Source organism: Synchiropus splendidus, chromosome 2 (assembly GCF_027744825.2).
Source record: "Synchiropus splendidus isolate RoL2022-P1 chromosome 2, RoL_Sspl_1.0, whole genome shotgun sequence".
Lineage (NCBI taxonomy): Eukaryota > Metazoa > Chordata > Actinopteri > Syngnathiformes > Callionymidae > Synchiropus > Synchiropus splendidus.
Window position 1 is genome coordinate 25683303 of NC_071335.1, and position 26402 is coordinate 25709704.

General features: G+C 42.7%; 1 protein-coding gene across 17 annotated transcripts in view; it reads left to right on the forward strand.

Moving 5' to 3' along the window:
* The window catches only part of cacna1ab (calcium channel, voltage-dependent, P/Q type, alpha 1A subunit, b), a 113290-nt gene that overhangs the window by 20555 nt on the left and 66333 nt on the right, over positions 1–26402 (forward strand). For all 17 annotated transcript variants that reach the window (XR_008413877.1, XR_008413878.1, XM_053855883.1 and 14 more), the window contains exons 3-5: positions 3089–3381; positions 23113–23219; positions 23306–23445. Coding sequence is in view for 15 of the 17 variants with exons in the window: in XM_053855883.1 (XP_053711858.1) it covers positions 3089–3381; positions 23113–23219; positions 23306–23445 (540 nt within the window). In the remaining 2 variants the exon portion in view is untranslated. The remainder of the gene's footprint in view (positions 1–3088; positions 3382–23112; positions 23220–23305; positions 23446–26402) is intronic.

Sequence of the window (26402 nt, forward strand, 5' to 3'; positions counted from 1 at the left end):
GGTGTTTCTCCCGCACTTTTTATTCCCCTCAACCGCACCTTCATTTTCCTGAGCTGGAGATGTGACAGCTCGTCAGTTTAGCCAAAGCAAACAGCTTGCTGTAACGCATCAAAGACGACTCAGAAGCTGCAGCCAGGCTGACAGACGGCATGGAGGAGACAGGAGAAGTGAAAGGAGAACAAATCTCTTTCAAAATGTCCTCGAAACACTGAGGCAAAACTAAGTGAACTCTCCGGACCTGAATGCGAACGCAGATTATTGCAGATTAAACATAGATTTGACAAATTACATAATAAGATGGGGGAAACATTTAATAAGGGTAATATTCTCCCGAAAATGTTCATTGGCAATTCCTCCGTCTCTAAATGCTTCCCATCCTCCCTCTGGACTCATCGCTCGTGGCAAAAACCTTCTGCTCGAGAGGGTTTCAGTAAACACTGGAAATGGAAAATTGGATTAATCTGCATGTGCTTTTGACTCTACCATCAACACGTCTTCAGGACTATCATTGGTCATCCAGAATGAAAGTCGCATCAAATAAAAGGCTGCACACATTTCATTTAGCTTTATCAATCTCACTTATTTGCTGTGGCATTAATTGTTTTGATAATCTCCTGCACTGTCTCTTTGCTTTCAAGGTTTTGTATTGTGGGGGGAAGAGTCAGGCAACTCTACAAGGCTTTCTCCAGTCCATCCTTCATATTCTCAATGTGTTTAAGGTCTGGACTGTGTGGTCTGGAAAATGTTTCTCCACTCTAAGAAGACGAAGCTCCTTGACTGAGCTGCTGCCCCCACAACCATCGATTACATGGGTGGATTATTTATTTATTTATTTTACTTTTTTACTAGACAATCTTACAGCGCGATATCGGTTACATCAAAATTCATGTCCAGCAACATGGCTGAGAATATTGGCTGATGTCAGCAATGGAAACAGTTACAGAGCGATGTTGATCATGAGATATGTAGATACTGAGAGAGACAGGGTGAAAGATAAGACAGTGGAAGGCATAGACGCAGAGGTACAAAAGTATTAACATTTAGATTTAGATGGCTAATTAGACTCTGATATAGATTATGAACGTTAGAGGTACAGTCACGGGACGAAAAAGTCATCGTGATATGGACAAAGACGAAGAGATGTGGAGATAGAGATGAATATATGAGCAATAATGATATAGGCAGAGGGGGACAACTTGGAAAAGAAATTAGATCACCCATGTTACAAAAAATATAGAGTGACAAACATGATGTTGATGCTTAGGAAAAAAGATTCTGGGTACAGTGATTGATAAAAGACCGGGGATTACTCACTGAAACATGCTTTCACTTCCCCGTCTTTCACCAAATTCCCTTCTCCACTTTTTGAAGTTTTAATAGTACTTTGCAGACCGCATTGAATGAATTGGCTGGCCAGATTTGGCCCCCAGGCCATGAGTTGAACCGTGATGTGGAACAGACAGAACGTTTAGATAGCTGTATGGCAAGAGAATAGATATGTAGATGTGTAGAAAAGGTGGAGATAGGGCATTTCATTCAACCTTTTGGGATGGGGAGATAACAGGAGATGGGCAATAAAGACGAAAATAATGTTAAGAAACACGTGCGTCGAGTACAAAAATAAGATGTGAAAATTGGGAGAGGATTGTCCAAGTGGACATTGTTTGTTTCTACATGTTTAAGATAGAAACGCCACCTAAAAATAGGTGTTTTTTTCTTTTCATTTATTTATATCTTTTTTGTTTTAGGTTAGTGTGAAGTTTTCAAGTTGCTCATAAATATCGCTGGTGCGGTGTGGGGAGTGGGTGAAGAGTGGGGGAGGCGCCGTGCGTCGTGCGCTGCAAGGCTTGGCCACGGATTTGTGCGCGGCATTGGCTCTCAAATTAGAAGCATTCGAACGCGGCTGAAACCCAAATACTGACAGAACAAGACAGGACTGTTCTTCGCGGATCTCTGCGGGAATACGGAACCAACGCGCGTTGGCGCACGTCCCCCCCCCTCGGGGTCCAGAAAAAAAAACTGAGGGAGGGATTGAAAGCGACGGAGGACTTTCTGAGGTTCTGCGGGCTTCTCTCTGGTTCGGGGAGCCTCGGGGGCGATGCTGCTGGGTGGGGATAGTGTTCGGTTCGATCCGAGTGAAGAAGATGCGAGCCGCCGCTCCATCGAACCGCTGCCGTTGTTTTTTCAGACCCAGAATTGATGATGGTGATGATGCTGGTCTTCTTGTGCTCCTCCGGAACCTACACGTCCGGGATTCTTCTCCACACCTTGGATTATAGATGATTGTTGTGGACACATTTTATTTTTTTTTTTGTTTTTCATCCCATCAACTTTCAAGGGGAAGATTCGAATTAGTCCATTTTAGTGTTAGTGCGCGCAATCACGCCCAAAATCACTGAGCGACGCCTTGGTGAAGAGGAGGAGAGCTGAGGAGGAGGAGGAGGAAGGAGGGGGATGCCGCACCGTCCATCATCCAATATCAACAAATGACACCAGGCGCGGATTTTTTGGGGGAAGCCCCCCTCATTCGGCGTGCTCTAACCCGCGATTGGTGGCTGTAGACACGGCACATCAAACTCTGCGGATATATGGCACAAAAATAGATGAATTATTAAAGATTCACTCTTATCTCCTTCTATTTTTAACTCACTGGGAAAAATGGGTCTCTGGGAGGGAAAAAGACAACTGCAGATGCCGTCAAGATGCTGTGTGGAGTGTTGAGAGCGGGGAAAGACGCAGTCTCCTTGTTTATTTATCGTTATCACCGCTATTCGATCGATCTGGTCACTCCAGGAGACGCTTTTGACTGGACTCAGATGCTCCAGATCTGTTGAGACCACGGAAGAGGAGGCCTAGACAAACATAATTTGGCATTCCAAACATCAGATACACCGTGATCTCCCCTCCCACCTCTCACCCCCTCCAAATGGAGGCATCCTCTAGTTGCTGAAGATCTGAGAAGGAGACAGAGACTGTGAAGATCCAGAACCAGAGCCGGTCTGCATGTGGAGCCGAGGCTGATGGGGTGGTGGCATGTGGAGGTCTCACTCTGAGCTCCTTCCTAACCTCTGGCGTTTGGTGTCTGCAGAATGGCGCGTTTTGGAGACGAGCTTCCCAACAGGTATGGTGGAGGAGGAGGTGGCGGCGGCGGTGGCGGGGGTGCCGGCGGACAGGGGGGACCTGGCCGTGGCGGAAGCAGGCAAGGGGGGCCCCCCGGGGCTCAGCGGATGTACAAGCAGTCGATGGCCCAGAGAGCCCGGACCATGGCCCTGTACAACCCCATACCCGTCCGGCAGAGCTGCCTAACGGTCAACCGCTCCCTCTTCCTCTTCAGTGAGGACAACGTGGTGAGGAAGTACGCCAAAAAGATCACTGAGTGGCCATATCCTTTCAACCTGGCGGTCAAGGTACTGGTGTGTGTGCTGAGGTGTGGTCAGTGTGTACACATGACATTCATGTGTGAATCATTGCTCAAGTCTACAAATCTGGCTGTGTGGAAGTTCCAAAAAAAACGGGGTTTGCGTCTGCTAAAAACAATATTTGTCTGACATTTTAGAAAAGATCTCACCAATGTAGCCACTAAAATGAGTCATGTAGCTTTTTATTCTCTCTGAATTTGTAAAGGATTTTTCACACTACAGCTTTGCTGCATTTCTGATTTCCCATGATTGCAATCATCACTCACGCTTACAAATCAACTTTCAGTCAATTTGCTAAATTGAGCGCTGATTTAAAGCAGCACTTTGCCTCTTGGGCATATTCGTTTCTGGCTCCCTCTGTTGTTAGAGAAGAGGAGTTGTAAACCTGAAGGTTTTGGGGACCGTCACCAGGTGATGTTGGAGTCAGCCCCACGTTTGTGGCATTTTTCATGGGATGTGAAGAGAATAAGTTTACTTTGCTCTGATGAGTGCAGCGTTGTGAAGGACACACACAGGTGCACTTGGTTTATCCACCACAGCAGCTGAAATAAGCTTGAGCGATTAGTCGTTCCTGTATCGTTTACTTCCCGAACAGCAGTTCTGACTCAGAACGCTGTATGAGAAGTTGTGACGTGTGAGGGAGCGTCAGTCACCAGTCTGTAGTCTCTACATGGAGCCAGCGGTGGCACCAAAAGTTCCAATTGTGGAACCCAGTTTCAAAACTTGCCTAACACCGGCGGCGACAATTTGGCGTTTGGTGAAAAACAGCGATGGGTTCAACTTTTTCAGGGCTTCACAACGTAGTCTTGTTACTCCTGTCAGCTATTATGGAAACAGATATGGAACCAAATGCTGTGAAGTAGTTTGGGAAACACTGTAGGTCAGATATCGCATTTTAACTTAAATGACTTAAATGTATTTTTCCAGCTAAACGGCTCATTTTGTTGACTCGTGAGATGGATTCATCATCTTGAAATGGAATTTATATACATACATGTATATACATGTGATCCAGCAGAACAAGTGTTTTTTTCTTAAAGCCTCTAAGTGTTCTCTCATTTGCACTTCACTTTTGCACTTTGCATCCGTCATATTTCTTTTTGTTCGTCAGTTGTGTTGATTTCATATGAGCGCCACCCTCAGGTTTCTTGCTTGCTTATGCGGCAAAAGCCGTGGCGAAGTTGTGATAGAAGGCTTGAATAAGACCTTTTAGGGATCACACAGATCATTATGACCAGCTTTATGTTGCCAAAGACTGAACTTTGTGTTATCAGTATCAACTACGATTTAAAAAATAAATGGATAAAAAAAAGTAAAAAAAAAAAAAGATTAATATTACATTTTTTCTTGCTTTATTTGTACCCATTTTTAATCAACTGCTTTAGTGCAGCAGCGTGAAAGTGTAGAAAGAAAAGTCATTCATGAAAAAAAACCTGCCCACCTGCAGTGTTCCCCAATATTGAGGAAGCTTTAATTTACACATCAGCACCTCTGTCGTTAGCTTGCTGATGCTGGCAGAGATGATGTCGCTGCAGATCCCATCGCCATGGCAGCAGCATGACATCTGCCAACTCATGATGCCGCTCCTCTGCGAATGATGAATACGTCGTCTCGCTCGGACCCGGTAGTGACCTCGTCCTTATTTGCGTGAGTTTCAGAGCCCTGAGTTGTAGTCAAGGCTGAGTGCTGATGTGAGCTTTAGAAAGGCTTAAGCATCCAGGGGGAGAGGAAATGACTGTGTCCCACGCTCATTACGACTGACCATGTATGGATTGTCCGGCAGTGGGGAAAAAAAGCTGTGATTTTCAGTTTTTCCTTGATGTGTTACCCCATTATTAAGAAATGAGAGCGAGTCTGGAAGGAGACTGGATGTAGAAGTTAGACACATTATGAAGCCGAGGTGAGGAACCAAAACGGCGTGTTGACTGTTGAGTCAGGTGGAGGATAATCCTGGTATAGTGTGTCGTGTTTAAATACTCGTGTGAGACTGCGTCCTGTCAGCATGAACTCTTTTGTGTGGGCCACTCTTTTGGTTACTTTTGCTTTGTCCCTAAATGTGGAGTGTGTCTCCCACTGTATCTATGTATACTTCTTCTTCAACCTGAGAATGAAAAATGAGGGCATCTTCTGAAATAAGTGAAGCTTCATTCTGAAGACTCATGTAACTCTGATTTATCGGTGTCTTATACACTAACTTCCTGGCATAGATTTCATTTTAGATTACTGACACTGGTGGATAAGTAATAAGAGAAGATGGATAGAAGTTTGGATGTTTTGAATAAGATCAGACATGTTTCTATAAGTCTAGAAACATTCTTTAACCATCTCCGTTGAATCTGGAATCACACTTATCTTCTAATCTGTGTGTTCGGTTTTCAGTCACTGTAAAACAAAGTGGTTATGTTTTGAAGTTGTGTATATGTTGGGATGTAAGTGACCACTAGAGGGCTGCTGGGGCGCTTTGATGGATGCCATTATTATTATTATTAATTATTATTATTATTATTATTATTATTATTATATTTTTTTATGAAATTCTCGTTTTTTTCCTCATGAAGATATGTCAATGGAAACACTCATAGGAACAAGTTATATGTGACATACTGTTAATTTAATTTAATTTAATTCAATTTAATTTTCAAATCATCATTGAGATATACTTTATTTATATATTGGGATATACTGCTTATTTTTAATTTCAATATTTTTTCTTGAAATCATCAGTGATTTCACATTTGTTATTTTCACATTTTTATTTATTAATATAATTTACCTATTTAATTTAGTTCTTCCAGCAGTTGTGTTTTCATCACAAACCACATTCTACCCAAATGCATGATTTTAGTAGCAGATTATTAGAAAGTTGAGTGACATTGGTGAAAACACAACTCAGTTAGTCAAAGAATTAACAGCAATAGGGTATAGTAATGATAAACAAGAAAGGACATGATGCTTTGGGACCTTGTGATTAAGTGAAAACCAAATCCAGAAAAAGCGTTTTAATTTTAACATTACAACTGTGGAGCAATCAGAGCAGTTCTATACACTATTGACAGAAGACACTCAGCAACAGGTGGTGAAATATTCAACCATTAATTTGACACACCTAGCCTCGTTTTATGATAACAGAAGTCTGCCTCCTAAACTGCAATATTTCTAGCAGCAAGAAAGTGTCCAGGGGCTATAAATGCTAAAACACAACAGCGTCCAAATGTCTTTCTTATGTGTGCAATGAACCAAAGTGAAATGGTTCACTCCAGGTTTCCCCTCTCGTACCTTTAACAGTCACTGGCTGGTTATGTCGATCGGCCTCATTGTTAAGCGTTCGATTTGAAAGAACTTCCTCTATTTGCCTTTTGAAAGGGAAGCGAGCAGATCGCAGCGTCTCTCCATCTGGACCGAGCCAGGCGGCGCCGGTTGGCACCAACTGTGGCTCCGTCCACCAGAAACCCAGAGGACTTCATTATACCTCCCTCTCCAGCTCTCTCCTCGCAGTCCTTTCATCTTCTCCGCTCTGGCTCTGTTCCGCTCTGTCGTTTTCGGTTTCACTCTTTTACATATTGAGAAATAGCTACAGAGCTACTGCTATGAATTTTTCATTTATATGTGGATAGAAACCTAATTCGTTTTGAAAATATATTTGTTTATAGTCTTCACAAGTGTTTGGCCTCTAAATTCCTCTTTTGAAGATACTTTTTCCTCAACCCAAAACACTATCAATATTCTTCCATTCTTTCAGTAACAGCTTGATTTGACAGTTGAACTCGGCTCACTCTGCAACGCATGCTTAAACAGTTTCAGTGGCGTAGGAATAATTTATTTCGCATGTCATTCTGTAACTGTATTTGCCGGTCGCCAACTTAGCTAGCTAATAGCGTCTTAAGTAGGCAAGTTTTGAACAAGCATGTTGACTGACCAACATAACCGAGTCTGTGTTTAGATTGGTCTTTTCTCTGGGTGCTCCAGTTTCCTCCCGATGCCACTTGCTTTGCGGAGAGTGGCACATTTAAAGCGGAGCGGATTGTGTTTCGGACGTAGTATCACTGGCATGATTTCAAAATTTCTGGGGTAAACCGTTGTTATCGGGTGCTGTCATAAGCGAGTATGAAGTACGAGTACTGAAAACTGTATTAGTGTCAGAACCGATACTGTTTGTTTGTCTATTGAGTTGTTCAGATACGGTCTAGTTCTCTGTGACCCCGTTACAAGAAAGGTTTTGGGGTGTGCTTGAACTTTAACATAGAATGCATAAATGCATAGTCATGTGATGGATGCGGTTGGTGATATATGGCCGTTGAGCTACTCTTTTATTGAGATACAGTGTGTACACAGAGAGATATTTCTGCACACACCCACAGTGACAAAACAGTCGGTGGCCTGGCTTCAGTCCTGTCTCATGAAGCAGCCAAATCCATTCGTACTAGTCATGGCTTACAGATGATCTGTGAGCTGTGTGTGTGTGGAGGAGGGTGGGTAGGAGGGGCAGGTTATTCTCGAACACCTGTTCAACAGCCTCACTGACCTGAGGTAGCGCTCCCGCTTCCACCAACACACACACACACATACACACACACTTTCTGATACACTAACAGCCCTGTCGCTGGCAGAAAAAAAGAAACACCATTTGGGACGTTCACGTTCCAACGTTCAATCTCTCTCCTTCCCGCTCTCCCTCGTCCATAATCCAATTTGGTGACATAATGACACATTTGATCATAATGACGCTAAAGATACCACATGATCATAGTAGTCGCAAATCGCGCCTTGACGAAATTAATCTTCTAATGTAATTTAAAAAACGTATTTGAAGTTGGTGATTTTATTGAACCCTAAATTACTGCTAATAGAAACTCTGGATTTTCAGTTTGCATACATTAGGGCAAGCATGTTTAACCTGAGTCCAGCTTTGAAAAACGTGAAAATGGATCCCTCACGTCTAGTTCATGGGCTGTAAACTTGAGTTGTCTCACTCTACCATCTCCTATTTCATACCAAAGATGATGGTAGCAGCAAGTTTTTTTGGTGTTTGGACAAATAGACAAAAAAAACAAAATCCAGTCCAGGGACCATTTTTTCAGTTCTGGTTCTATCTCTTGGTCTGGTTCCAGGTTTTGTTTCACCCAACAACTTAGATCTCACTAAAAAACTCAAACCATCTACACAGGCAGTGTGTCAGCCAACCTTGTCATTTCCCAGAAACAGGCTTTTTTCTTTTTTCAAATCAGGTCCCAAAGTGGGGACCGAGCCAGGACCTTTTGAAAACCATGATACCAGAACCCTGTTTCTACATTGTTTTTGATCTTGGTCAAAACATCTTTGTGCGCCCATGAGCGGCTCAACCTCGCTGTCTGTGCACTTCAACATCTCCAGTGCAGTTTCCATGTGGCGTCCACGCCTTCTTCTCAGTTTTCTGCAAGCTCCTTAAGACATCACTAACAGAGTGGGAATGTGTAACACATCATTTTCAGTGACATGGAATGCACTTTTTTCCTGAAGCACTTCAGTTCACTGTGCACTTTTTTATTAAACACTGAGTTTTTGGGTTTGCAATTTCGGCTTCTCGTAACCTCAGTATTGTTTCTCAATGAAGTTAAGCAAGCGAGCTGCCTTCTTGTTTTTGCTGCTACAACAATCCCATGCATCAATGGCTTCCAAAATACTTCTGCTATCACTTGAGCCTCCTGAGAATGATGGGATCAGACTTGGAAGAGCCTGCTGATGTTGCTGATGCAGGTGCTACCTGTAGTGTACCTCCAGTTGGATCCAAAACTGAAATTTAGAAATGTAATATGTTGCTGTTTTCCTGAGAAAAACAGGCCATCACTGATGTTGTAAACATGTAGTACGTGCGCTCACATTACCCTGAGCCTACATGCTGATACATAGATGAGCTGTTGTTTTGACAGTCCACTACAGATACATGATCCTGTCTGAGTGTGTGTGTGACTGAGGATGTGTGTGCTTGCGTCATGATCTCACTGTAGTGCAATGAGATGCCGTGCTGTCCTCCCTTCAACTCTCTCTGTTAGTATCTACTGCTTGTTGTCTTTGCTTTGTCAGAGTAGGCAATAGTTTTAGATAAAACTTCAACTTTATTTTTTTAAACCAACAAATAATTGTAATTGCACTTTCAAGATGAAGCGTGCTCTGACTACTTTCGAGAGTAGTAGCACTTTTTCGGGAGCCAAACTCTCCAAGCCAAACGTGACATAATTTCCATCAAGTTCAACTGTATGTTCCATGTGTAGATGTGACAGGAAAGTTTGCATTATAGTAATCGGATATTGAAGTTTGATGAAGCAAATTGTTTTGTTAATAAACCAACATTTGAATGTAGATACATTATTTATATGGTTGTGTCTTGAAAATAGTTCTTGATCAAGAAAAGCGAATAAGAGATTTGTTTGCTGTGATGGGCGGATGCTCATCATCTTCGCAAGGGATTTTCCAATGACAGATCAAACACATGCGATCTGATTCCGATCTCAACCACATTCCCAATGGGTCTCTCTTAGATTTAGATGTGTCTTGAGAGGCACGCGCATTTATAAGTGCTTACAGTGATCCAGTGGAGTTGATCTGTTGTCGGGCTGTGCTTTCAGAGTGATTGTGTTTTTCGCATTTTATCTTTAGCCGTGTAAACAATGCGCACTTGGCTGGTTGGTCATGGACCAGGCATGGTCTAGTATAGAGTTAATGATAGGATGAATGAAAGCGCAACAGAAGGAGAGCTACTGAGGGGAACAACCACAGTGTTTCCTCCCTGTGTTGAGTCACTGACCTGGGTATTCGATCGGCTCTATGTGAATTATTGATTGGCCTTTAGCCAGCCCGCGTGTTGCTGCTCAGATGCTTCTGCGAAAAGCACAGCGGTGGGTTTTTGTCGACCGTTTGTTCCATTCGATTGACGTCCAAGAGGGGACAATCCAGCATTCACTGTATTCCACATCTGAACAGTGAAAACTCAATTGTTTCTTGAAAGCAAAATGTGCCTGACGTCATCGTTATTTATGGTTCGTCAGACACATGAAAGGCATGTTGAAATAAAAGCTGATGAATGAAGGGGATACATATTATGAACCATGCTTTTCCAGGCTTGCGCTATCATAAAAAGGGCCCTTTTAGATAAGGCTGAGCACAGTGGTGGAAGGGGAAAGAAGAATATGAGTGAATTGTGCAACATTATGAACATTTGTGGAGGTGAATTCGGCACTAAAAATTTTCATATTCTGACGCAACCTGTGTCATGTTGTTGTGGTACTTAAACCTGGCCACTCATCTGCACTCTGAGCTCAAGTCACAGATACTGTGTTGTCAGAGTAGCCCTGCATGTTCCCATGAGGCTGCTGAACCAGTGCCTGTCCAGGTTGTCGAGTCACAGCGAGTCCTGTAGATGTGATCATCAATAATTTCCTCTGGTGTTAAAGAGCTACTTCTACTCTTCACAGCACTAGTTCTTTGAAAATCTCTGTCATATTTTTAGTAGAATGTTGATGATTTGACAGAAATATTTGCTCTCAAGTTGATATTGAACTAAATCGCTACTTGTATCATGGTCGTAAATCGAATTATTTGTGAAACGCAATGTATTAAAATGAAAACTTCTGCATTCAGTTATGTGGTTCACTGGCAGTTTCATGGCTTGAGTCAGTCTACCGTCATCTTTGGCACCTTTTGCACCACCAAAAAAAAAAATCTCGATTATGGGTTAAACCCACAACCCATAACACTGGCTTGCCATTTGAGCTGACCAGTATGAGGATGAGCGGTGCCTCCTGGCCGCCTCACAGTTGCCTCCTCTTGGCTTCTAATTTTCTATATCAGGAGATGAACTCCAGTAATCATCATAATTATTGCAATTGAGGCACAATAGAATTTGGAACGTGAATTAAGTGACATAGCAGGAGGGAAGACGTGATATTGTAAGGGTTATCTGAGGAGAGGGGTTGAAGCAAAAAACTTCTCCACCGCCTCCCCTGCTTCACGCGCTTCTGTAGCATCCTTCACCCCCCTCGTTGCTCCTCCATTTTACTCTGGCTGCTGTCGACTGCAGTGTGGAGTCAGAGCGAGGAAGGGAAAGAGAGGTACTGAGAGAAAGAGAGCGAAGGGAGGGTATGGAGGAAGAAAAAAAAAAGGTTCCCACCTCTTCTGTAGCCTGGAGCGCCAAGTGCAGCCGTTTTTACCAGCGTTTACGCTACAGTGTGTGTGGGCAAGCACAAGACGATCATTGCTCTTGTGTGGTCTTGGCTCCATATATGATGTTTGTGCACAGCTAATTTGAAATGTTATTTCTGCAGCGAGCTGCCCCATGCTGCTGCTCCCTCCATTACCCATCAGTCTTTGCTGTGGCTAAGTGGTATTGAGAAAGCTCCCATCTCACCGCATGCATCTCTCCTTTTCTTTTTCTTCTGTCTACATAAATATATTTGACGTCTGTGTCGGCTCTGCTCGTGCGCTGACAGCATGTGCTGCACTCTCTATGTGATATTAGTCGTGTTTCAACAGCACTGGGAAAAAAAACCTTCTCTGGTATCTGCAATCCAGACATGTCATATTAATTTAAGCTATAATATTGTTATTGGAGCTAAGTGTATTGTTGGATTCGCTGCTCAAGATGCTAATCTTTTTCATGACAGGGTCTGTTTGCGGCAATCAAAGCGAAACCTGAAATAAACATTTCAATTGTCACCATTGATATAGCAACAATATTCTTTATTTCTTCTCTCTATTATAAATAGGAGCATTGACCTTTGACTCCAGCCAGTGCTGTAACTATGCTTCAGTTACTTGACTAGCAGCCACCAACCACCATGCTACTTCTACTGCCAATGTAACCACTGTAAATACCACCAATTTTGCCACTTCTTCTCATAACAACTATCATGTCATGAGGTTTTGGTACTGTGCTACTACTTCTACAACTGTCCAAAGAAGTCCAAAGTGTCCAAAAAATACTACTGTAACTATATCTTCTACTCCAAATATGGTTCACCGAGACATCTACCACAATTGCTCATCATTTTTACATAGAGGTGCCTTGTTTACAATGTTTAATTCCTATTTTATGTCTGTGCGTTGTGTGAGCTTATGCATGGGTGTATGCGTACATATATAGCCATATTGCTTTTAATATATATAACAAGCACCATGTAGAGTAGCACTCCTAATTTCATTGTATGCTTTGTCATATAATGACAATAAAGGCTTTGACTTGGACAACTCCTACTGCTACAACAGGCTTCTTTGGGGTCCTATTTTCACTGCTACCACCATTTGATACTACTGCCTCTACTTTCTCCAGTACAGCTGCTCAGTTCCAACCCGGGGTCAGGGGGTTCAGACCCATCCGGCCTGACCCATGAGCCCTAATATCCTCAGTTTCAGTTTGTATGGCACAATGAAGCCAGTTGTACTCAACTTCAGTGGTGTGGTGTTTTTAGGGCTGAGTTTTAAGTTTTGAGCGGAAATCGGCCAATTCTCAAAGCTGCAGCCATCCCTACACACATTACCACATCCTTCCTTCTCCAATATTTGTCTTATCACTAACAGAACTAAAATGCGTTGACTCACTACTACTACTACTACTATTAGTGCTGCTACTCAAATACACTAAGGTTCATATGTCGACTATTACAACGACCTTTTCTACAGCTGCTACTTCAATTATTGTCACTGTTTGTATCACCACTGCTGTCTCCAAAATGTTACCCTCTATTACCGTTATGAGTTCTTCTAGTGTAGCTACTACTTCTATTTAAACTGCTTCTAGTCATGCTGTAGTTAGTAATTTTTATCCAGACTAGGAATGCTACTGTGATCCAAGCCTCTACTAGTTTCAGGGCTCTTGTGTTGTGACTGCTTCTGTTACTAGTTGGTATGCTTCCACCAGTACTTGTTGCCACTCCATTTCAGTACTACCTCTTGTGATGCTACCATTCGAAACAATACTTGGGCTCAGAATCCTTCTACTGACTTCAGCTACCAATCAGAACCAGAATGTCTGAATTGCCAATTGTCAGTGAAGGGTACCACGCACGACGAGAGACCTTATTTTCGTAGTTCTTCTCGGGTGGAAGAGCATGCGGACGTTCAAATTAATGCACAATAACAGACAGAACAAAGTGTAGGACAGGACCAGGGCGACCTTTCATGGCACCGTCTCGGATACCTATGTCGCCTATTGGCACCACTACTGTTCCTAGAATTTTTTTATAGGTTCCAAGAGAGTACTACAACTGCAAGTGATGCGCCTAAATCCTCTACTTTTGCAGCTTTATGAATCCCACTAGCTTTAACCGCACTCACTTCCATTAGTACTCCTCTGACTTATAAAACTGCTGCTACTCAGTTTAAGAAGTTGTGATATCATTCTCTCAAAGTTTTTCGTACTCATCAAACGACTTAAAATACTTATACTCGCAGCAATCTAACACCTGCTGGTGTGAAAGCAGCCTCCTCATATTTTCCTGAAAACTTCCCTCTCCCCAAATCCCTGAGAAAGCCGGACTGCTGCACGGCGAGCGCGAGCACAGGAACCGGCCTCTCATCTTCTCATTAACCTTTAATCCCCTCAACTTTGCCTGTTTTTGTCTGAGCAGCTTTTTCATTAGCGTTGGAAAACTAAGTCCTGCTGGCTGCTTCGTCAGCAGGCTGACAATCCGCCTGATGACCTGCCACGCCAGTGTGTCAGTTGGCCAAGTCCAGGATTGGTTCTGTCACTCGGGCAGGGTGGTCGTTCAGGTCAGTACAGCTGTCAATCAAAGTGGCCCGGGGCGAAGACGCAGAGAGGGATGAGTGGATAAGTGAGAGGAGGAGAGTGGAGCTGTGACACAGGAGGATGAGTGACACGCCACTTTAATTAGTTGAAGGGGAGCGAGGGCTTTCAAGCTGGATTTTACGGTCAGACCGTTATATGGCTCAACCATGTTGCCGGGCAATTGAAGCTTTCAGTTAAATACGGAATTGTCGTTCAATATTTAACAAAGTCATAAAATCTTTAATGGATTTTCTGCACAAAGAGGAGGGCTTTCGTTGAGTACAACACAAGCTGGCTGACCCTCTAACCTGACACCGTCCTGGCAGTAACTGGGGGAAGTCCTACTCCACGCTTAGTTTTGTGCTCTAAGTTAGTGTCTACATTTGCAAATATATTGGCATTGACATTTTCTGAAATTATTAAAACAGTTGTCTCTTCCCTTCTCTCTTACATAATGTTACGAAAACAACATTTAGTTTGTGGATGGAGGAAGTATTTTTTCCATAACATGAAAAAAAAGCTCTTTATATTTGTTGTGGGTCAGCACCACTGAAATGGTTTTGGATTATGAAATATTATAGTTTTCCCTTAATGGATGACTTTGCAAACGACAACAGTGAATGGTAAATAAATATAACACTATATTTATTAATAATAACATACAAGTCATTATTAGCTATTATAGTTTGACTTTGAATTGTTGAGTATAAGTTACAAAATAAAATTACAGTGTTTTTTTTTGTTGAATAATGTTTCAGCATTTATGGCACTGATCAACTTCATCTTTTCTTTTCCGTGCTGTTTGGGTCACTTAATTTCTTTCATTTCAAACAAAGGAATGAATGAATCTTCATATTGACCATACAATGTGTATGTTGCTTTGTGATTTGATTTAGTTTTAGCAGCACATTTTCCTCAGCCTCTTCACATTGACCATCTCTGATGACCGTCGTATCCAAGTCACACCAGACCATAAGCCACATTTTCGGGGGAAATTTATTTTCCAAAATCTGCCGCATTGAGCCGCACGAATGTGATGTGGAACAGAACACGCGAGGAAGTGAATGTGATGTTTGTCTTCGGATTTTTCATTTAAAAACACCAAAAACCTCGGCAATTGTTTCCAATCGTAAAATAGATATACATACATGTTGCCAGATCGGATCGGAGATACTTTGAAAAGAACTGCAACTTGTAGTCCGGACAATGCGGTAGTTCCCTGCAAACTATGAATTAAAATGAACTGGTAGCATGACTGGAGTCTATCAGCCGACTTGAGTCTATCAGCTGTCCTGCTCGATTAGCCGGGGTCGCAACATCAATAGCAGCCTCTGATCTCAGTGTCAGAGTTCACCTGTGAGAAGCACAGTCATGGAGTCTTGCCGTTCTTAGTCTTTTGAGCCTGAGAAATATGAGTTTACATTAAGCACGGCCCTCTGAATTCGATGGTGGCGATGGTTGTCATGGGGCAATTTCATGGGTGATTCGCCCCACGTTGGTGATCTGGAGTCCATGGTTCTCCGAACAAACTCAGTCAAAATGATGCGCTTGAAAAAAGGTGGCAAAAGAGCCGGATAGACGAGGACATATTCATAATTACAGTCTTTAATCCCCTAAACACATTTGTACACACAAGGCGTGAGATTTTAATTAACTTTTTCGGCGACGAGGGACGCTGGTACCACGCTAATTATGTGGAGGCCTCTTCTTCCGTTCTGAGATGTTTCCAGAGACGCAGTCTTTCCACTTTCAACTCACCTGCTAATTGAAAGAGAGATCAGCTTTTGAAGCGCAGTCAGAATAATCAGCCCGAGCGAAGGAAGTTCTTTTCTGCCGGCGACTTATCCACGCTAATGTGGATTTAGTCTTGAAGCGGAATAAGGAGGCGGAAATAACCAGCTGACAGCTTCTCTTTAAAGGTTTTTCAAGATTTATTATTTTTGAAATCCTCACAGCCGCTTTGTGTGCCGGCAGTTCATTCCTATCGCCAGTCTTCTTATGGATTTGAGTCCTCCTGAATCAGTCACTGCCGTGGAGTGCCTTGGACTGCAGAATAGTAATCATATTCATATTGGTAATAACAAGTAATATTGTTTTTAATAAACATTATGTATAATTTCCTTCGAGAGGTGGGGTTTCTCTCACTGCTCTTTAGGAGTTAAAACAGGGGTTCGCAGGCGACATGGCCATCAGACTAACTGACTTTCTATGTACACAATATCGTTCTCTTAGTGTAGCACTGAATTCTACCACTGCCCACCGAAAAAGGACCTGCGTACAGCACCATCACTTCTCGAGGTCGTCTCAAATTTAGGTCATCATGATGCGGCGAGCATCAGTTTAAACAGCGAAAATGAGCCTTGATCTGGAGCGAGTGTGGGTGTTTCTTTCACACGCTGTGATGTGAGCATGTATCGATATGTGTGTGTTTGTGTGGGGGTGTGCGTATTTGCATGTGTGTCACCGGTGCAAGCGTCAGTCAGGTGGATGCATTCTGTTTCTAAATCAGATCCCTGTGTGATTCACCAGCTTGATGAGTCACACAGCAACACTAGCAGCCTTCGGTGGCACTCTCACACATATACACCAGGACTTTGGCACATGATCTATAACATGCGTTCAGTGACCTGTCATGATGTTTCGCTTTACAAACTCAGAACATGTAATGTCTGCTGTTTCTTTTTTGCTTTTTGTATCATCAGGAGTAATAAGGAAACTGCTGATGTCATTATCCAAACTTAGCCTCGCGCTTTTGCACACTCATTCGTAGGCAGATTGGTAATTCTAAAAGTAGTTGCGCTGCAGACAATAATGCTGACGCACAACTAGAACCCATACACACGATAGATGAGACGCTAGAATAAAGGCACTGATTTGAAAGATAGTTTATTTGTAAGACTCTTATTTTCAACGACGCTGAGAGTTTGTTTTGACAACATAAATAGTATGATAAGGTTGCGTTTGTGGCAACAGGAAGCTCAGCAACTGTGATGGTTTGTGGTGTTCATGCGGTGAACAGATTTGGAGTGAGATCCACACCACCAGTGCCATTTCCTAGAGTTGTGTTTGGTTGTGTGACTGTATCGGCGCCAAGAGAGTATGGCAGATTTGTGGCTAAGGTGAATTTGTTTTTGTGTGTGGGTCACAAAGACCGGGTGTGCTTGAAAAACATGGTACATTCATTGAAGCCAAACAAGAGTGCACACTTTGATCATCAGTGAGGTCAAAGGTCATCAGTTATTTGCATGAATCATGGCAGTTCAGACTGGAGTTTCTCCCTGCACACCTGAGACATTCCTGATCACCAAGCATTGGATTCTAGTCTCCACTGTGGACCCCACAAGTTTCAGCCTCAATTTAAACATCATTATAATTGAGTTTAACTTTGGTTCAGAGTCCTTGTTTTGGATGGTTAGGTTTAGAGTCAGAGGCTTGGTAAAGCATTGAGCAGTCCCCACAAAACAGGAGTACAACCGTGTGTGTGTGTGTGTTGACTAGCTGTTCATCTGTTCTCTTGGCAGCTTTATAGCTGCTGAGCTAGCAAGATGAGTTGGGGGTTAGCGGACTCACCACCAGCCCTGCATGTGTGCGTGTGTGCATAGAGGCAGGATAGAAAATCACTGTGACCCATGTGTAATTCCACTTCCAGTGCTGATATATCATTTGATGTGAAAATAAGTCATATGAAGGTTCACAGTGCGCGTGGCACGTTCCACTAGTTCTGTGGACACTGCCGCTTAATACCGCCATCCAGTGGATTACGACATGGACCTCGCTTCTTTCTTGTTGGCAAATGAGTGATTGTGGCCACAGATCATGCGTGACAAGCTCAAATTCTTGGTTCCTCTGAAGGTTCTGATGGACCCAGAGGCCGGTGGTGTTCAAGTCCTTTATCCTAGTACACATCGAACTGTGAAGCCGTGTAGATGTTCACGTTCCACTAACTCCAGCCCCACCCCTAGCAGACTGACCTACTGTTTGTGAGGTGGAGGGAAGCCTTTTTCGCGTTTGGAGTGGATGTCTAGTCAACGTTATTTGATCATCCGTCATTTTTTTTTTTTTTTTAGAATTAGATTACGTTTATGATTCGTAACATCTAAATAGAGACATCTTGCCTTTTCTCATTTGTACCATGGTGATGGTGACGATGAGGACAATGTGACGATGATGGCTATCCTCGCTTGACACTCCAAGCCTTAACTTCTGCTGTGATACATGATTTCCTCTTAAAGCAAAACTCATTTTGAACCAACATGTCTACTCTCCACTTAGTTTGAAGAAGTGACTTCAGAGAGCAAGCAGGAGTGGAAATAGATGGCTTCTCGATCTCTCAAAACCAACTCCACAAATTTAACCCTGGAAGGGTTGTTTCTCTGTTTCTGGTCGGAGCACTTGTCTTGGAATTAGTTGGTAATAGACGGCTTTCAGGTCAAAGAAGACAATATCCGTGGGTGCAGAATACACATGCCTTGAGTCGAGGTATGATTCAAACGTGACTCATGCTTTACAAATTCACTTGCCATGAGTAAGAAGATGGATGGAGCTAATCATGTATTTGACTCATCATGTGCTCCGCCACGGCAGACGTCGAACTTGGCTATCAGGACCAAAACATGAGTGAGAATGTTTCCATGCTACAGTCAGCGCCCAGTCGGCTGCATGACACTGTGCTGCTCATGGTCCGTTTCAGTTGCGTGGACAGCAGTGGAGCACAGTGGCAGCCTTTTTAGGGCGTCCCCTTCATCTCCACCTGAGTCGCTGGGACAGGCTCCAGCAAGTTATAGCCTGATATGATATTTGTCATGTGGTGGAAACAAAGAGAGGAAAGTGTGGCTCCTCCAGCGCAAGTGTTTCAGATTAAGATGAAAACCAACAAGCTGTGTGTTTGACAGTAGAGCTGCATGTGGAGAAAAATGGGGGCAACATTGAAAATGAAAGATGGCGCAGGCCATTGGGAGAAATATGGAGGAGGAGAAGTGTGATAAATGAGGAACGGAAGTCGGAGTGAAGTAACATGTATAAAGAGGAATTGAATATATCCTACTCTTTAATGAGCACTGATAGCCTCACCTTCTGCATGTGTGTAAACAAAACTGGACCATCAATAAGCGTGCTGTCACATCCGGGGCTTGCCTTCAGTTCCGTAAGAAAAGATGGACCACAGTGGCGGAGACTCGCTGAGTTGATTTATCATGCATGCGGTTGAGTGTGAACGTGTGCGCTTGTGAACGTGCCGCAAAACAAGAGTTTACTGATCAAACAAAGAGGGCAGAGAAGGGGGTTGAAAAGCAAACCCTTTTATCTTTGACAAATCTATTTATAGTTGGTTACAGTGGAGGAGCAGCAGCACTAGGGAGGAGAGAGAATCCAAGATGGAGAACTACAACAATTACTCAGATGACATGATGACAATTGCTGACATGTATTTGAAGATTGCTTTTTTTTTTTTTTTTTTAATGAAAAATGAAATCAGTGTTTGGCGTTCCTTAAGTACCTGTGAAATACATCATAGTACCAGGTGCTCAAGCGAGTGTATGACACCAACACATTTGGTTGCTGTGTTGGTGTCCATGAAAGTATTGGTTCATTCATGATAGTATTTGTTACTGATATTGATCTTATTTTGTCGCTTACATGATAGTGCCAGGTCACTACAAGGCATTATTTATGACAAAATTATAGTAGTTGTCGCTCACACATGACTGTTTGGTACTTATATGACAGTGCTTGGAAACTACCAAATTGTCGTTGGTACGCATATGACTGTATTTGGTGTTCAAATTAAAGTATTATGCACTTAAATTGTATTATATAGTGCTTATCTGCTGGTAGTTAGTGCTCGCATCATAGTATTTGGTGGTCACATGATTGCATTTCTTATTCACATGAGACCATTCGGAACATCCGTGGTAGCATTCGGTCCCTGCGTGATAGTATTTGCAACTCAAACGTGAGTTTATCAAATGAATGTGTTCTGTACTCCCAGGTCTGTGCGTGTTAGTTGTCACATGACAGTATTAGGTGCTCCGTGTTAGTGGTCAGGTTAAAGTATTTGTTGCTCACATGATACTATTTGGTGATCAGATAATGTTTTTTAAGCACTCGTGTGACAGTACTGTAGAACATGAGGAGATAGAACATGTAGTTGTCCACAGGTTACTTGATTCAAGAGTGCCTGTAATGCCTATGAGAAAGAACTATTTGTCTGGACCAAGAGCACGGTACGCTTTTGATTTTATTGCTCCAACTGCAGCTCTGAACACGACCTGATTTTGCCATTTTTGCTGAAAGGAGCATCGGCGTTTGCAGAGTAAGCAGCTACTGTTCTTTGCCAGCTGCTTCATTTCTGAACAGCTTCTGTTTAAACCTGCTGACAGGAAGCGTGTAAACTTGTCTGCTCTGAAATCTCAAGTTATGAAGGTAAAACAGTGACAGATCTAACTGTCGCTGAACATATGCCGTCTCTAATGCCGGAGTGAGGGTGATATGCGTTGGCATTAAATCTATTCCCAGCTCTTTGCTGGGCCGCACCGCCACCTCAAGAATAGAATTTAAGCCAAGCAGAATTATACTTTTCTCTTGTCGCGGCAAAACCGATTTGTTAATGTACCGACCAAGGTTAATTTAATGAGTGTACTGGCACATCTCCAGTGTCTCCAAATCCTTTCTATGATGGAAGCCTATTCAATTTGCCCAGCCTCTTAAATAACCCCAAGTTTAGAAAGTTTGCAGCGCAATTAAGGCAAGCAAGATGGAAAGATGGAAAGCAACTGCTTGCGTCACTCCATAAAGGAAGTGCTTCTTGCTGAGTCGGGTGTGACACAGTTTCATTTATTTGATAAAGCTTCATTTAGTGTGATTTAAAATCTCCCCTCATCAGGCTTGCCTAAAGCACCGTCTCAGTGCCGCGCCAAAATGCCTCATCAGCTCAACACACACAGTCTCACACACACACTCACACCCCTCGCATACGCACCTATGTGAACGCACACCGACAAGCTGACTGGTGCACACGTTTAATGGAGAGTTGACTGGAACTACACCCTCATGTTTGGTTGCAACAAAATCAGTGCCCTCTTGTGTCTTTGTTCAGGAACCGTTGTGTGTTTTATTTTTATTTATTTTCCAATCACAGTAATTGTACTTTTCGCGGCTAACTTATCTGGCATTCAGATGACATACAGGACCAAAAGAGGGAAAGATAGAGTGAAGGAGACCTCACATCAAGGAGGGCTTACCTCCTGCTTTCAGCAGGTTCTTTGGCCGGCAGAGTGTGTGTCCGCTAAATAATAGATGCAGTTGCAGGCTAGCATGTAGTCCTCACACTCGCTTACACGCCGGCTGCATCAGTGGTCCTGGAGAAGATTTCGGGAAATGGGTACAACAGAACCCATGAAAATCTTGGAGATTAACTATGGAAAATATAAGTCCTTGTTTCAGACATGACTAAACATATAAAACAGGATGGATAGGATCAGGAAGCAGGGACAGCACATGTCAGGTGTTTAGGAGACAAAGTCAGACAGGCTAGATTGAGGTGGTTTGGACATGTACAGAGGAGAGAGAGAGAGAGACAGTACATTGGTAGATGAAGATGTTGAGGTTGGAACTGCCAGGCAGAAGGTGGAGAGGAAGGCCACAGAGGAGATTGATGGAGGTGGTGAAGGAGGACATGAGGTTATGAAGTTTCTACATGAGTATATTTTATAGTATATTTTATTGTTATTTGTGGCCTTTTTATTCCGATTCCTATTCCTATTGTTGAGCTCATATTTACCTCTACCAAGGTGTTTGTGTATGCTTAAAGTAACTTGAAAAGTTACAGATTTGAGTGCTTTTTAACTTTTTTATGTAACGGGACTTAATTTAACTTAAATTTAGGAGTGATCCAGATCATTTTTCAGCCATCAATTCAGGCTTATAGACACACTTTCTAGGTCTGCATGCACCCTTGTGGTCTACAGGTTCAGATGCAGTGCTCACACAAGCCTGGCCGAGGTTCGATTCCCAGTCTGGGAATTTATTTTTTAGTTCTATAAAGACAGTTTTCGCTCTCTCTGTGCTTTTCTATTTTTTTTTTTAAGTATTACGGTGTAATATTTCTCGCAAAACTTCATCTGTCTATTTTTGTGTACTGTTTAATTAAAGCATTCCCTTAGTAAGCTCACTAGCATTCAAAATGATTGTGTTCATGTTTGTTTCTCACTTTCGGACGCTCCTTAGCTGTGTGAACCGGCGATGTCCTTCTCCATTGTTTGTGTGTGCATTTCTGTGCCAGCCAGCAACTGCAGTGTAGTCGGGTGCTGTCTTGTTAGTGTGTACCTGTCTGATTCGCTCACATCAAATACTAACCTCTTTCCCCCGCGACACACGCTGAAGCGTACAGACACACAGACTGAGCCTTTCGTCCCGCGGCCATCATCTCAATGTCATCGTGGCATCTGGCAAGCACAACAGGCCACACACGCACACACCCCTGCACACATATATACGAGTTAACAGGATAACGGCTGGCCAATTAGGCACAGACTTGAACTGTCTGGAGCTATCCAGTCATCTTAGACCCTGCAGCACCCAGGCCACACACACACACACACACACAACACAATACAACAAGCAGGACTGGGAGTTTAGAAAATTCTGGCTGCCCTATCAGTTGGCCTTTTGTGAGTCACGCTTTGTGTGTGCAGGAATTTCAGTCTGATGCTTTGTTGAAACACGTGTTATTTGATTTGGCATTTGAGGCCACAGGTGTGCATTTATGCTGCGACAACCACTTGTTGCACTCTATGAGCCGATTGATGTCTACGATCTATACCTGTAGTGTCAAATGTCTCTTGGAATATGTCTTAAGAATGTGAAAAATTGAGCCATAAAAATGTCTGTCGATGTTGTTGACTGTCATGGTCCAAGTGTTTGGCCTTAACTCCAGCAGCACTCCGTTTGAATGGATGATCCTCACCACCATCATTGCTAACTGTATCGTTTTGGCGCTGGAGCAGCATCTTCCTGATGGAGACAAGACGCCCCTGTCAGAGCGGCTGGTAACGCTTCCTTCAGCTTCTGAGTAAACTGTTGTTTTTGTATTGTGATGCATGACTCCTTTTCTCTTTTCCGCCGCCACCCGCAGGAAGAAACTGAGCCCTACTTCATAGCCATCTTCTGTTTTGAGTCGGGAATAAAGATCCTGGCTCTGGGTTTTGCGTTACACAAAGGTTCCTACCTGAGGAACGGCTGGAACGTCATGGACTTTGTGGTTGTCCTCACTGGGTGAGTCAAGCTTTTTTTACTCATCTTCAGCGTAAGCGATGCAGCTTTTATTTAATCACTATGCACATAAATTTACTTAAAAATCACCTGTTTTTAGTTCCAGATAAAGCTGCTACAAAGAGTAGCATGTGTTTCATGCCTCTGAAAAGAGGCTTCTCAGACAAAATGAAAGTATTGTGTGAATGCTCAACGATTATTCTCCTCCATTTTTCTATATTATCATTCTGCCTTTTGCCTTACTACACCCAGAGATTTCATTGTTGCGACACCGTTCAAAAGCCAAAATGTGCGTCTCAATCGGGAATCACATACTACTATTTTTCTAGGACCAATGATTCCCAAGATATTCCAAGATTAATGCCAACATTTTCCCATTGAAAATGAATAAGTAGAGGACACGAAACTTGTCCTCTCTCGTATGATGTGTACAATTTCATTAGACTCGCAAATGTGCAGCCAAAACCGGGTTTGCTTTCTTTGACTTCCGTAGTAAAGAAGGAGCAGCTTCAGGTAAAAAGAAGAAAAGTTACTCATCTTCAACCTGCCATTCTATGCAAATCTTTCGCTATAGAAATATTACATTTGGATCAGTTATAGAAGGAAACCTCGGGATTCTCACAGTCTGCTCATTTTTTCACTATCTGCTACAGTTTTTGAGACAATTTTTTTTTTTTTTCAGACCTACTGTTTTTTGTTGCCTTAATACCGGCAATGTTGTTTTGCTGAGCGAAATTGTCGTTTTGCTAACCCCATAACTATAACCACTATTCTAAACTGCTTGTTATAGTTTCAATTAGCCTGTCTAATAATCACAAAAGGACAATTAGTTCTTTTGAGTGCCTCTTGGATTTCTTTGTTTATTGAATTTCATGCTCTTAATTCGCTGTTAGCCTGCAAGGATCCGTGTTTTTATCTTGTCTCTTGGTCATTGTCTTTCATGGTTGTTCCCTTAGTTTTCAGTTCACGTTTTGATTGTGCAGAGCCTTAAAGCTGTTTACATTGCTTCACTGGTGCAAGCGATCGCAGTGGCCACTCAGTCGCTACACAGTCGCTACACAGTTGCTACACAGTTGCTACACAGTTGTTACACACCAGTGTTGCTGTGTTGGGATTTATGAAGCAAACATGGGTGCTTGTGGCTGGGAGGCGTTGGGTGGGTAAAAGACTTGTAAAGGATGAACAACACACACACACACACTCTGAGACCCTGGACTGACCTGATTATCCATGTTCCTGAAGCCAGACATGAATATCTCGTTTCGCTCACCTGTTGTCTGTCGCGCGTGTAAGTTGCTGTGCACCCCCTCTTCCCGCCGTCTCTCCCTCCATCTCCCACCGTCAGACACAGCGGAGGTCTTGTTTGACACTGTGTCCATAGGTGACGAGGGCTCCCCCTCACTCACTGTTCTCCTTTTAATGAGGACGCGCACACACACATGCACAGACACACATGCGGAGAGTGGATCAGAGCAGCACCGTAGGGAGCAGCAACCAGGGCAAAGTAAAATGTCACTTCTCTGAAAGATGAGGGGGACGGGGGGAGGCAGGGTTGTTGTTATGGCGATTGTTGGAAGTGAAGCAGGTTCTCCTCTTGTTTTGTTGCTCACACAATTGCTCTTTTGTTTCGATTGAAAGCAACAAACTCAGACTTAGTATGTGCAAAAACTGCTGGGAACCTAAGAGGATTTTTTATCTCATTAAAATATATCATTTTTCTCTTTGAGTTTTGTTGCACAATATACAATCCATGAATAGAAACTGTTTTAGAAGAAAACAAAAGTACCTGTTTACCACAATGAAACGAATGAACGTTTAATATTTAGCATCCTCGAATCCATCTGTTTAAAATCCACACATCAAATGAAGGTCAATGTATTGTTGAAATTACTCTTAATTCCAATCCAGCAAACTGACCACAGATGCACTATATCTGAAAATATAATTTAATTTAACTTATTAATATATTCATTATTGTCAAAAATGGTAAATAATTTGTGATTTTTAAATATTTAGATTATGACAATGTATTTGTGTTTTTTCTTTCTGTTCATATCTATTTTTTCCCACAATTGCATATACACTATACATTTTGGATTTACTGTAATATTTTACAGTAAATTTATCATTTATGCACTTTTTTTCTTTCTGAAATACTTCCCATTTCTGAACTCTCTATCTTATCAGAGATGTGTAGGAATATATATACTTTTTTAAATTTTTTTATGAGGGTCCTGGTCAAGGTGGGGCGCTTTGTTGACACGGCAACTGAACAACAAAGCGCTGCAGGGAACCTTGCTGTATGTACCTCATAACTGGGACCAGCTCAAGCCCACTGGGACTCCTTGTTATACCAGGAGGATAGTGATGACTTCATGTCATAATTTGCTGACACTTCAGCCTTGTATGGGATCAAAAATGTTGAGAAGTTCGTAACTGTCTTTCCATTTTTGGAGGCTAAATGTAGCATTCTCATATGCCTCATAACACATCAAATGGTCCTCCATTCTTTTTGTAGGTTTATTGTTCACCTTGTGATCTTCATAAGCAATATTCAGTCATTTTTACAATGCATTACTTTTGGCAGTATTGCACCCCACAAGAGTATTCAGGAAGAGGAATCCCCCCAGCTCCGTCTTGGATGCTGCAACTTGTTAACAGTACATCGGGAGCTGAGGTGCATAAATAACATGTGATGATTTTGTTCCCCCAGGTTCTAAATAACTGCAGAGAGGGGGTGTGTGAGGGAGAGAAATGGGATTTGTATGTGAAGAAATATGGTGGAGCTTTGAGGAGGAGGAGGATGTGGAAGAGCACGAGCACAGGAAGGGGCGAAGAGTGATGGGTGAGCGAACAGGGGCGGTGAGAGTGATGTATGGAGGATTAGAGCGAGAGAAGACATGAGGACGGATGGTAGAAGGAGGGGAAGAGGGAGCTGAGGCAGAAAGAAGAGGGAAATG